The 14204-nt window shown below is 33.6% G+C and overlaps 1 protein-coding gene across 1 annotated transcript in view; it reads right to left on the bottom strand.

Annotated features, from left to right (window-relative positions):
• The window catches only part of Lepr (leptin receptor), a 70690-nt gene that overhangs the window by 15469 nt on the left and 41017 nt on the right, over positions 1-14204 (bottom strand). Inside the window, exons 9-15 of the mRNA XM_027949514.2 lie at positions 13260-13459; positions 11263-11411; positions 9897-10056; positions 9697-9779; positions 4513-4729; positions 2740-2922; positions 1186-1281 (exon numbers count right to left, since the gene is read on the bottom strand). Of these exons, the coding sequence (XP_027805315.2) occupies positions 1186-1281; positions 2740-2922; positions 4513-4729; positions 9697-9779; positions 9897-10056; positions 11263-11411; positions 13260-13459 (1088 nt within the window). The remainder of the gene's footprint in view (positions 1-1185; positions 1282-2739; positions 2923-4512; positions 4730-9696; positions 9780-9896; positions 10057-11262; positions 11412-13259; positions 13460-14204) is intronic.

The raw sequence follows: 14204 nt of genomic DNA, 5'->3' as shown, positions 1-14204 counted from the left end.
CCTATGTTCATATGTGAATATACCACCAGTGAAATGCCACATCATGCATAACCACAAAAATGGGAAGTTATACATCATGTATGAATGATATATCAAAATACACTCTACTGTAATGTATATCTAAAAAGAACAGATTTTTTTAAAAAAGTTTTCATGATGAGTCATAGCATCTTCTCCCAACAAACCCAATCTAAAATACTTGCCAAACTTTATCTTGTTCCCTCCAGAGACACGCACCTCCTGGCTGTTTCTAGAATTACTATGCTCATTCTTCAGGGCCTTTACATAAAGCTACCCCTTTGCCTGGAGTGTTCCTCCCTTTTATACGCAAATATCAGCACCACAAAATTACCATTTCTGGCCTTACTAACTAAAGCAACACATTTTTAACTCCATCCCTTCATCTTACTTTTATTTTCCTTTAGGTACCTATTTCTATCTGACATTATATTTTACATACTTTCTTTGTCCATCACTCCCATTAGTTCACTGGAGTTTAGCCTCCATGATGACAGAATCTTATGTTCACCCTTTAACCTCCATTCTTAGAACAATATTATTTCTTTGCCACGCAACTCTATCAGATTACCTTTAGATTATATCAATAAATGTTTGTTAAATACTGAAATAATTTTAAAAATTATCTTCATTCTAAAATCAGATAAAATGTTTCTTTATAAAAACTACATTATTGGGAACCAAGCATGGTGGGGCACACCTCTAATCCCAGTGGTTTGGGAATCTGAGGCAAATTCAAAGTTAGCTTCAGTTGTTTAGCAAGCCCTATGCAACTTAGTGAGACCCTGTCTCAAAATAAATAAATAAAAGGGCTGAGGATATGGCTTAAGTGCCACTGGGTTCAATACCTAATACCAAAACCAAAAGTATATTATTGGGTTGTTTGAATTTGAAGACAATTAAAGAAAAATAAGATCAAATCATTGGTAATTCAAGTACAATAAATCACATCAGAAATATAAAAGGTACAGTGAATGTAACTGTATAACTATCTATTTTTATTTTTAGAGAAAAGATATTTGCTTTTGAACCATCCTATTTTACATTTACATAAGACTTGACTCTTCCATGATCTCATCAGAAAAAGAATAATCCAATGGCAACATAATTTCAAATAAATCTGGAAACACATATCAGTGTAAAATGATCTAAAAGAAAAACTTTTACCTTGGGTGAAACTAGTAGTTATCTTTGGTTTTCCCACTCCTTCCATAAATACTGGGTAAAGACTGAACTGATACTTCTCAATAGGGATAAAATGATCTGAGGAGGAAAATACAGTAAAAATTCATTTCTGCTTAACTAATACTGAGGAGACCCTATTTTAAAAAAATATGCTGTTTTCCAAACAGAAGTCAGCAGTTATTTATAGACTGAAGTCATGATGGAGTTTTGAAAATAACCTAAGCATTCCACACTCCCTAGTAATGATAATAGTTTTCCAAACAACTTTTCAAATATATTACTCAGACACAGAAGATTGTGATTTTTCAAAGGTGTGTTTCAGTTATAGCCACTATGTTCAATTCAGAATAAGAGCTTTCTTTCCTTCACTTTTCCAGAATAATATGTACTCCCTTCTCTCCCTTATCCTCAAAGTAGGTAATATTTCCCTTCTATAGGAATTTAGTTTACTTAGTTTCTCAAATCAAGGTAACTGAAAGACTAAAGTCTTGTGAAATCCTTTGCAAAGAGGATGGATATGATGACCAAGCCTCCTCTTGCACTATATGGAGGTCTAGATACCAGGAGAATGGCCATGCTTGTGGCAAAGCTCAAAGACTTAACAAGGATTTTCATGATTGTTAATAACATGTGAATATTATTCTAGAAGAGGCAGATCTTTTTGAAGCTTAAATTCTATATCCCCATTATTTAAAGAAAGGCAGAGAGAGTAACCACCTAGACAACAGTGGTCATGAACTCAGTTCTCTATCCAGAATTTATAAACAAATTTACCCTGATGCTAAATTATAAGTTTCTGGAATGAAATGAAAGTGTAAGTCCTTTGGATGATTTTCTGTGATAAGATCATGGTAATCCTTAGTTTACCTACTTACTTTCCCTTAATCCTTACTCTGACTTGGAGAGGCTGTATTAAACACTTACAATCTGTGCTTTACATGTCCCTTGGGATAACTGTTATACTGCTGAGAGATCACACTGGCCTAAGTGGTTACTTAGATGCTTAGATTTGTGGCCTACCACTCCCACTCATTTCTAGTGACATTATAAGCGAGTACATACTTTGGGAAAGCAATTTGGCAATAGTTTTAAAAAGGTAAAGCTGAAAGCAACATAAATAATCTCAAGTAGTTTAAGCAGATTTGGAAATAAAAAGTTATATGGGCATTAAAAATAATGATAGAAAGGATTGAGTCAAATATATAAGATATATGATTACAATGATGTAAATTATTAAAATGAAAAAAGGTCAAGGGAAATAGAATCAAATGTTTTGATAAGGTGATAGAAGTATTAAGCTGGTAGTACTATCTATGTTTTTAAAGTTTTCATTAACTAGCTAAATTATTTGAATTAATTTATACAGTATCATACTAATCCATGAGCCAAACTTTTTAAAATACAGTAAATTTAGGACTGGGTATGTAGCTCAGTGGTAGAGTGTTTGCCTCACATACATGAGGCCTTAGTTCAATCCCCATTACCACCAAAAAAAAAAAAAAAAAAGAAAAGAAAAAGAAAGTATAGCAAACTTACCATGGATATAATATTTCTTAACATTTGAAGGGATTCTAAGCCATTTAATTTCATCATCTTCATGAAGATTTTTCCATTCAATGATAAAGTACATGAGACGGTAATCACTGGGTGATAGCACCCAGGAAAGAATCACACAACTGCTGTTTAAAGGATAAACACTGAGCGACTGCATGAGATTTACTGAAAGGAAAAGAGAACATTTATTTTTAAATTAAAATTAATGAAAATTTATTAATACCCTAGAGGAACTTATGACCTATTGGATGAAGGGAGAAAAGGCAGCAGACAATTTATGTAAATGTAATACATACCAATTATTTTTCCATCATGAGAGTCACATAAGCAGAGAGAGATAGGAATACATGATATGGAGGAGAAAAATGATTCCACCTAAGATCTAAAAACAGGAATTTTCTCGAGAGTCAAAATTGTTCTCAGCTGGAATCCTGCACAAGCCTATTAACCATCCTCTAGGATTCCCTCCAAACTCTTCTCTCCTACTGACACAGTGATGCTTTCAAAGCAAAAAATCTGTTCATTTTAATACCCTCAGAACAGATTCTGACTTAAAAGCCTCCAGTCGATTTCCACATCTGAGCCTAAAATTCCTATCATGCCTAAAAGGCTCTGAGGGCCAAGTCTCAGCCTACTTCTCTGACTTTTGCAAATTTCTACAATAAAGCCATCCTGGTTTTCCTTCTTTTCTTATCCTGTGCTAAAAAGACTTTTGATCAGCTGCTCCTCTGTTGGGACCAATGTCCTTCACCCCACCCCACAAATGAGGAAATCTAACTTCTATTCACACTTCAGATTTCAATTTAATACCATTTCCTCAAGGTGACTTCTCTGATCCTCAATGCCAGGTCATGTTCCTTTTTATTTATTCATTTTTTAATTTCATAAAATTATATTCCTTTCTTAAGGACACTTAGCTTATAAGTAGCCAATCACTTGTATGATTATTTGATTCATAACTATCCCATCCATTGACTCTGACTATGCCTCATTATAGTTTTTTCTCATGTTGAAACTTCCCCACTTAGCACACTGAAGCATTCAACAAATACTTCTAGAACACATTTACTGAAAAAAATTTAAGTATAAATGTTGTACTGGGCATTATCAAACTTACAAGAAGTTTACACAATAAGTTAAACAATGTTGCATTTTTATTAAAAACTTATACTTTGAATATATAATCCAGAATAGAAACTCCTATTGAAAGTGGTCCTTGATTCTCTGATTAATCATATATCAAAATTAATGAAAAAGGGTTTGCTACTCACAGTAAATGAAGTCTACAGTAATTTTCAAATCTCAGCAATTAACCTGTATCCATATAACATGTCATATTACTATGAATGTATAGTGTTTTGTGTATAAAGTATTATATGTAAATATACCACATATTATAAAGTGCATATATATATAGTAGACTATCTATAATATATATTTATACATAAAATACTATATGAATTTATTTTTGCACATGCACAGAGAAAGGGGACAATGACCTACAACCTCCATTGCTCCAAAAGTTTAAGTATTAGATTTAGTAGAATATTTTAAATTATTATAATACCATTTCAACAATGTTCTATCACATGAACATAACCTGTGTATACTGTATTTTGTTATTTTTCAGTCAAAGAAGAGATAAAGCATGAAAGAGAACCCCACGCTGCTCAGAAGATAAGTTAAAAAGGGAATGCTTTGCAAAAGTTAAATATTAAGAGGGACAACAGATTACTACTCTGTATATCTTCTTACCTTTGCTCATAGCCCATGACAATGTTAAATTAAAATTTTCAAAAGAAGCACCAATTGAATTGATGGCCAGAACTGTAACAGTATGTGCTTGCTCTGTCCACAAGAAAGTGGATTTGGTGTGATTTCCCACATCTTCTGACCATGTTCTATTGTGGGAAGTATGATGCTTTACCACATATCTCCTCACACTGCACAATGAGTCATTTTTCATCAGGGGCTGTAGTAAACATAAAAATTGATTAGTTTTAAGAACACAGTGCTTTTTATATCAGCTGAGCTCATGCAGCTTTTATACATTTGCCATTGGGAGGCAGGAATCAGACCAGGCATTGCCTATTAATAATGTGGAGGGACTGGGAAGGTGGGGAGAGATGGAGGCTGCCTGGAACCACAACCACCATACAGATGTCTGGGTAATTATGGAGCATAGGAAACTTAATCTCCCCCCACTACCCCCACATTTTTCTTTGTTTTAGTTTTTGTTTTTTCTTAAGACTGGGAGAATAAATCCCTCAAAAATAATGAAGTAATGAGATAATTAGGACACTTTTCTAATAAGACACTTCACTCTAATTTTAGAGAAAGAAAGAATGACAAGACATAGGGTTTCCTCATCTCAAAAGCAAATAAGAACTAACTCTCATATTCTGTAAAGCAACAAGAAAGAGCTAAGAAGATATTAATCATCATTTACATTAATCCTAGTAAGATCTGTCAGTCATTGCTCTGATATGCTTGGAAGATTGGGGAAAGGTTAACAAACAACAGAGGCTATCAGCATTTCTGTCCTATAGTTTTATTTTTCTCAAATCACACTAGGTCAAAGATTACTATGTAAAATATATACTGAGTACAACTCTATTCTATTCTACAGAGCTTAAAAACATACCCTACTTTCCCAATCATCTTGACCTGTTAGAGGTAAAATTAAAAGCTACCAATCCCTTATAAAGCCATAGAAAGGTGACTACATACTAGAAATCTGCTTTTATTTTTTTCCCCCATTTAGATGCCTCTAAGTCAGAAATGACAGAGAAAAACAAACACATGTATTTCTTAGAATCCTGTGCATAGATTGGGAGTAAGATGTTAGCAGCTACAGCAAGAAAGAAATATCTCGAAAGTCATGCAAACTTTGAATTTTATTTGAATAATCCATGTCAGTTTTAATATACAAATACTTATTTTTGTAATCATCAATAATAAACATCTACTACAAGATGCTATAGGCTCATCTTATATAGTTCCTGCCCCAGCCCTAACATTAGCCATTTCTCTCAAGATCCCTGTTCCTTTCTTTCTTTTCCTTTTTTTTTAAACATTTCTGATTGTAAATGGACCATTTGTTTATTTGTTTATTTTTTATATGGTGCTGAGGATCTAATCCAGTGCCTCATACATGCTAAGCAAGCATTCTACCACTGAGCTACAACCCCAGCCCCTGCTGTTCCTTTCATTGGATAATGATATTAGAAATAAATCTGGGCATGCTTCTTATACTTGAGTGTCATTACTTTTAGCTCTTAGCTTACAAATCAAGGAAATGTACGTGTGAATTAACTCCTGCATATACACATATCTCTAGACTTTTGATATTCCCTCAAAAGTCTACCTATACTAAGCTAAATATGAGTTTATATTTCAACTCGAATCCATGATCATGTCTCCAACCTTAATTAATGACCACATGGATCACTCTAGCCTCCTCCCCTTGCTTATCTGTAACCTCCCCTTCCAACAGTGAGAAACCTGTATCTCACCACTTGCCATTCATTTACTTACTTGTTCCATTCTAGGATATGTATGGTGGTTCAATACTGTTAGTCTATACTCTCATGAGAGACACATCAACTACATTTCAGTGTTTATTGTGGTTTCTTTCAGCTTTAGTAGTAAAACTCCACACCTTTCCACTTACTTAAGGACTTTTCTCCTACCACCTTGTCATGGTCTATATTCCATCCTGGGATGTTCCAACGTCCTTGGATTTTTTTTAAAAATCTACATGCGTTTCAAATCACTCCTTGTGCTATAAAGCTCATGGGTTTTGGCAAATGCACAGTGCTATATACTTACCATTTCAGTATTACACAGAACAGTTTAACTTTTGAAGGATATCTTGGTTGCTTCCAGTTTAGAGTGATTTATGAATGAAGCGGTTTGAACATCCATGTGCAAGTTTTTATGTGGACAAATAAGTTTTCAAATCACCTGGGTAATAACTGGGAGTGCAATGCTGCATCATATGGTAAGGCTACATTTAGCACTTTAAGAAACTGCCAAACCTTCCCAAGTGGAGGGATGATTTTGCATTCCTACCAGCAATAAATAAAAATTCTTATTGTCCTGCATCCTCGTCATCAATTTGTATTTCAGGGTTTTTTTTGTTGTTGTTGTTTTTGTTTTACTTTAATCATTCTAATAGGTGTGGAATGGTATCTCATTGTTGTTACACTTCGAAAGTCCTTAATGACAAATTATGTTAAATGGTTTTAATATTTTTATTTACCATTAGTATATTTACTTTGGTTAGATGTATGTAATTGGGTTGTTTTCCTATTGTTTAAATTTTAAGAGTTCTTTGTGTAATTTGGTTATACGTCCCTTATGAGATAACTTTAATCCATTAGTTTAAAAAAATAAAATATAAAAATAAATAGAAGACTGACCAGTAGAGGAAAGGGAACAGGAGTAGAAGGAGGGGAGGGAAGTGCTGGGGACTGAATTGGAGCAAATTATATTCCATGCTTGTGTAATTTTATCAAAATGGACCCCAATATTATGTATAATTATAATGCACTAGAAAGAAAGAGAGAAAGAACCTTCAAAATCTGAAACACATCTGGTCCCAAGCACTTAGCATAAGGAATACTCAACCTGTATTAGAACATGACCTAAAGTATAGTGTGAATATACATTGTTCATAGTGATAAAAACAAATGAATAAATAAATAAATGTAGGAAAATATATGAATCTCCCATGCAAAATCTCAATAATTTAAGTAGATCCTCCACTCTCAAGAAGGTGGAACATACAGCTCTCACTCCTTAAGCAGGGACAGTACATAATGAGTTTATTCCAAAAAGTACAAAATGGAAAGGGGGAAAAAAGAGTAATTTCACAACGGGAAACTGATAAACTACCTCAGTCAAGTGAGCAGCTTTAGCACCAACTTTATTAAGTCACATTGGTAATATGCAGCCTTAATATGATATGATGGAATGCCTCTTTAATCAGTGGTCTTTCTCCCAGAAAGTAAACATTAGGGAACATCAGACAAAACCCATTTGAGAGAAATTCTACAAAATATCCAACCAGTAATCCTCAAATATGTCAAGTTCATCAAAAACAAAGGTCTAAGAAACTTTTACATCTAGGAAGAGCATAGGGTGTCATGACTACTGAAGCTATAATGTGATGGACCAAAAAGAAACCCTTCAGTAAAAACTAAGGAAATCTGAATCTGAATAAAAGAACTTCAGTAAATAATAACATATGTTGTTTAATTATAACAAAAGTATAATGTTATTCTAAAATGTTATTAATAAACTTGATATGAGATAGATGGGAATTTTCTGCGCTATCTTTGTTGTTTCTCTATAAATGTAAAACTGCCCCCAAATGAAGTTTTTATTTAACTTAAAGCCAGAGGGGAACTATAAATATATATCGTACTGTTCTTATCCTGTGGTCTTGTGACTTATTCATTCTAAACCTTTGGGCAAATTTTACCCCAGAGGTTTGAGAAGCACAGCCCTGGGGAACATCTATGGTTTGGATCTTGAATGTCCCCCAAAGGCCATGGATTAAAGCCTTGGTCACTAGCTTGTGGTGCCACTGGAAAGTGGTGGGACCTTTAGAAGGTGAGGCCTAGAAAAAGGAAGTTAGGACATTGTGGGTGTGTTCTTGAAGGGGGGTTATTGGGACATCACCCTTCCCTCTTGCCTCCCCACCACAGTAAGGCAGCCAGTTTCCCCAGCCATGTGCTTCCACCATGATGTTCTGCCCTGCCACAAAGCCAAAAGCAATGGAGCCAACTGACCATGGACTGAATCCTCAGAAACTGTGAGCCAAAATAAATCCTTCCTCCTCCCTGTAAGATGTCAGTTGGAAAGCTGGCTAACACAGGAACCATAATCACTGACTTAGTACCTCAGTTTAGGAAACCAAAATAAAATCATACAAAACAAAGTTAATGAAAGATAATTCAGTTAACAAAAGGCATTCAAGTTCCTTGAAAGATGGTAGATTAGTAAGGGTCAATCTCCCTCCCTCAGAACAACACTGAAGAACACACAGAGTTGAGGTGTGTATCATGATGGTCACTAGCTATTTGTGGCTATTTAAATTTACATAAATTAAAGTTTTTTAAAATTATCAGTTATTAATGCAAACTTTACATTAAAATATTGAAATAGAAAACATTCAGAAATTGCATTGCTTATTAGCCAAATAAAATTGTATAGTATTACTGGATTTACAAACTAAAAGTACATAAACTCTTATACACCCTAATTTTTCAGGAAACCACTTTCAAACATGTTGATTCACACCTGAGAACTGAACTTGAGTCTCACATTTAGGGTGATACAAATACTACTGTATTCCCAAATCAGTCTTACATTTGGTGTCTACTGATCAAATAATTTATTCACTTGGGATAGAAATCAATTCATTTGGGAGAAAGAATACTCTGGAATTTCTATCAAATATCCATTGTTTACGGAACATTATTTATATGTCATTACATTGATAGAACAGTCTCATATGTCTTAGATGTTTTTGAGCTATGAGGGGAAGACCACATTTACATTGTTCAGGATTAAATATAAGGCAGTTTGGGGACTCAAAGGAACACTAAATATCATTGGTCCACTCTTACATTTATACAGATGAGTAAAATGAAGCCCCAAAAGTCAAAGTATAATAGTAATAGCATAATTATAAAATGATAAGCTGAGAAAAGAATGAGAGTCTACTAACTCCAGGCCAATGCTCCAGTTACTATATATCCTATCTCTTTACATTCTACCACTATACATCCTACTCACATTAAAAAATGAAGTGAAAATATGGGATTGCAGGTCATTTGAGAGATTAATATTGATAGGATTATGAACAATAAGTACATCTTTTAAGAGTATAAACATAAAGTTTAAGAATGACATAAAAAGCAGGAATACCTTCCAAAGTAAGGTGACATTTCTCTCTTTTTTAGTAGTATCTCCATTAATGATTCTCCAAAATTCAGGTCCTTTGATAGGAACTGCAAAAACAACAAGAAGCTCAAGTTACACATATGTTTTGGGAAGGAATATTTTCAGTCATATTTGAAGCACACACTTATGGATTTTCAAAACATGTTTACATAATCCTTGCAGACCTTTGACATCCATGACAACTGTGTAGGCTGGACTGCTCCAATTACTCCAATATCCCAGTCCATCTAACCTCTTACAGCGCACCTGAACAGCATAGACTGCACATAGATCTGGCACTGGAAGACTGGCAGATTTTGATTTTGCATCATATACCTCATGTACCTGTAAATTAAGTCAAAGCATTAGGTTAATCATTACTGATGCACATGTATCTAAAAGGTCTTGGGTGCATTTTATTTGAAACCTTAACACTATTTCAAAATTAAAAGACAGCTGATTTTGTTTTTCTGGTTTCAGAAATAGTCACATTAAGATTGGACTGAGTGTGTGTGGGAGAGGGGCACAAAAGCCTACAGCACGGGGTATTCCTAGGTGGTCTCCCATCCAAGTACTAACCAGGCCTGACTGATCTTGCTTAGCTTCTGAGATCAGGCAAGATTGGGCATGTTCAGAGTGGTATGGCTGCAGTTGGTAAAGTGCTTGCCTTACATAAACACACCCACACACACACACACACACACACACAAAAGATTGGACTGAGTGCCTTTAAGTCAAAGATCTCTTTAGGACAAGATTTTGGATTGGTCCACTTGCAACCTCGTTTTGCAAGTACTCTTTTACCCTATTACTAATCTTTTTCCTCTAATTCTCTATCCACAAAGACTTCTCAGAATTTTAATTTAGTGATTACTTCTGTAGAGAATCTCTGCATTTAGTCTCGCTCCACAAGCAGATAAAATGTTACATTCATTTAATTGTAAACCTTGTGGCTAATGGACATCACTGGGGTTTCTCATATTGCTAGATTTCTGCAGGCTGCCATCACGAAACTGTCACGGAAAGCTACCATATACATGCTTGTCACTATGGATACAAATATGATTGTTTAATAAAAGCATCTTCTTTCAAAATGCATTCCATTGAACAATGGTGTACTAAAAAATATTAATAGATGTTCGAAGAAAAAGAGTTTCTTATAAAAATGAGTTTGGGAGACTTGAGATGAAACAAATTCACAAATGTTTTTTAATGTAGGATCTTTATGTCTCCAGACCTTTCCTGTGTAAAATATGGCAACTCTTCATGAGGAAGATAGAGAGGTGCAGGGTTTCCTAAATTTGTTTAGCCATGACACTTTTCTCAAGGGACATTTCACAAGACCAATGTTCTATGAGACATACTTTGGGAAATGATGGAACAGCAAACTCGTCCCTAAAAGGGTCAGACTTTAATCAATCTAATTAGTGAAAATAGCTACAAGAATTCAGAAGGATATATTTTTATGTCAATAAAATTAATCTTGTGTCATGAAATTCTTAAACATTATATAAAACTGCATATAGTGAGGCAAGCTAAGGAAAAATGTACCTTCCATTGTACTTCTTTTCCACTTAATCCATATCGAATCTGAAACTGAAGATTATTCTCTGGAAAGACTGGCTTTTCCCAAGAGACTTTCAATAAGCCAATATTTACAGTAATTTCTGCTTTTACACTAGATGGAGGCAGTGGTTTCACTTGAAATTTAAAAAACAATATTATGTAATAGAAATGTAAACATTTTATATTTTCATACCTTATTTATAAAGCACTATCTTTTAAAAACAATCATTCATTGCCTTATCTGATCCCCTATAACTTTATGTGATACATAAGAGAAGAATAATCTCTGTTTTGCAAACAGACTGATTTAAAAAAAAAAGAACAATATCCATGTTACTCCAACATGGTAATAATAATGCCTGATTAGAAATTTAGATATTGGTTCTGCGTGCAAATTTACCATACTGAACACATGATAAATAGCTATAGTAAATTCTGTTCTACATGCACCTTTAACTGGAGATCAAAACATCATCAATTTCTACATGCATCAGTTTCAAACTCTTCTCTTGATGTCTATTATTACTTATAGATTAAGGTCAAGATCAACAGTAGTCTCTTAAAGTAAAATCTTGGTGTTGTACAATCTGAGGAAAACAGGTTAATAAGCAGAAAAACAGAACTAATATGCCCTGATATTTCAAAACAGCATTTTAAAAGTTAAATATATAGGAAAGACATATTTAAAGGCATAATGTAAAAAACAAACCATAGAAATGCAAAGAAAAAAAGTTACCTTATTTTCTTATCACCTTTTTATATTGCTATTCTCAGAGGTAAAGTCAAAGCTTCAGCTTATGTATGAAATATGTGAACTACAGAAATTTTCCTAAGTTCTTAATATTTTAATTTGAGGGCCTCTCCTCCTAACAATAAAAGTCAATATGGAAATGTGACATATTTGAAACTGAAAGCCTGGAAACCCAAGCATAACTGGGAGCTTCTAGAGCTCTCTGTCATAACTCCAGGGATCAACTTCACAAGGCCAGTTCCACTACCAGCCACTACCAACAACAACCACAGAAACCACTAAGCAATTCAAGCCATGATGAAGATTAAATGTAGACATTCTGTCTACCTTAAGAGATTATGTGTTATGTGGAAAATTAAGAGATGATGTGTTATCTGTATGTGCTGTTGGGGAAGAAGGATTCCTTGCTGTCCTAAGATATTTAGCACCAGAAAAATGCCACGTGAAGTTAAAACACTTACTTACAAGGGAATTATATAATGGGAGAGAGAATCAATTGATTATGACTTAACATTGAAAAAGAAATCTAGTAATTAAAACAAGTTCATCTTACATTTAACAATATGTAGGTTCTAATTCAAAAATATTCTTTCACTCTGTTGTATAGTCACTGCCTAAAGATTTCACAATGGTTTTGAAGGGATAGCTCCAATTTTCAAAGGATTGTCTAAATCCTCTGAAGTCAAAGCACCTTTTGAAAAGAATATTTTAATATCATGATGAACGTCATCATCTGGTCTGTTTTAGGCACTTCACTGTAAATATTCCAAATGCTTTTACAACACAGACTCCAAATTAAAATCTTGGACTATGACTATCCAGATTACAAAGACACTAGAATATCCAAATTAAACTTTCAGATTAAAAATATTGATGTTTTCATAACTACACTAGGAGAAAAACAAAAAACAGTGCATTATTTAGAAAAATATTACTAAATTTCATTCACAGTGGCCCATGTAATTCATCAGATAGTGTGCTGGAAATATTTCAATTGTTGAATGCTATAAATGAAATTTAAAATGTATAACTTTCTAAGGTTGATCATCTCAATTCCATTGTAAACAGTTTGTTTCCAAATTCCAGTATAATCAGAAAATAGAAAAATACATTAATCCTGAATCCATCTGCAACTAAATCTGCTAATAAAAATGGAGACACAGGTTGAGATTCAATCCCCAGTATTGCAAAAAGAAAATAAAGTGTAGACACACAACACAGTTTGACATACCTACAGAGTCAGGAAGGACACATGTTGGTGTAGAGTCCAGTGAACCTAAAGAGTGATTGATCCTAATCCACATTGTGTAGCCAGATAATAGAAAGATTGGCTGGAAAATGCATTCATAAAAACCATCCCTCTGCAAATGGCAATCCTTGGGTTCAGATATGGGATGAATAGATGGAATATCAGAACAATAAAGGCTGCTCCTTAAAATATACAAAAATAGTCAATTAGTTAGTATACAACACTGATAAAATCAATAGGAAAATATTTGAGAATTCTGACTTGTTTAAGAAACAGTTTTGCTGACTACAAATAAATGTTCTATCTACAAGTAAATATTCGTATTAGAAAGGCATTCTTGAATTCCCAGCTATATTTTAATCTTATGTTTTTCTATAGGCATAACTCCTATAAAATATTTCATTATGTATTAAGTGGGGATGCAATGAATAAATAAATTGTAATATAAACCCCATACTCCATTAATATTATTTATGAAATAAATGCAAATAATAAAATCCAGTTAAAATCTAAAATACTTAGAAAGCTAAGCTAATATTATATATTAGTGATATAATTTTAAAAGTATAGATCAAAAGTAGTAATGGAAACATTCTTTGGATGGGAAAAGGCAAAATCCTCACACAATAAATAGGGGATTCAATTCCACAACAAATGGAAAATGTAGCTGATAGTACACAATATAGCTGAATTGATAGTACCTGATATTTGAGTTCAAATTAATATAATAAAAATAATACCAATTCCTGATACACATATGAATCATAAAGTCAAGTAGATTATTCATTTTCTCAGAAAACAAAGTGAAAAACATTTTGAGTCTCAACCAACAACATCCCACTTCTAAATATATAAAACATTTCTCCTTTCCTCTGCAAACAGCTCTTCTGTCCTCTACTTGCTCTGAATATGGTATTCAAATGCAAA

The sequence above is a fragment of the Marmota flaviventris genome, chromosome 10 (genome assembly GCF_047511675.1).
Source record: "Marmota flaviventris isolate mMarFla1 chromosome 10, mMarFla1.hap1, whole genome shotgun sequence".
NCBI lineage: Eukaryota > Metazoa > Chordata > Mammalia > Rodentia > Sciuridae > Marmota > Marmota flaviventris.
The sequence above is the reverse complement of the archived record's forward strand: the minus strand, read 5'-3'. Positions and strand labels throughout refer to the sequence as shown.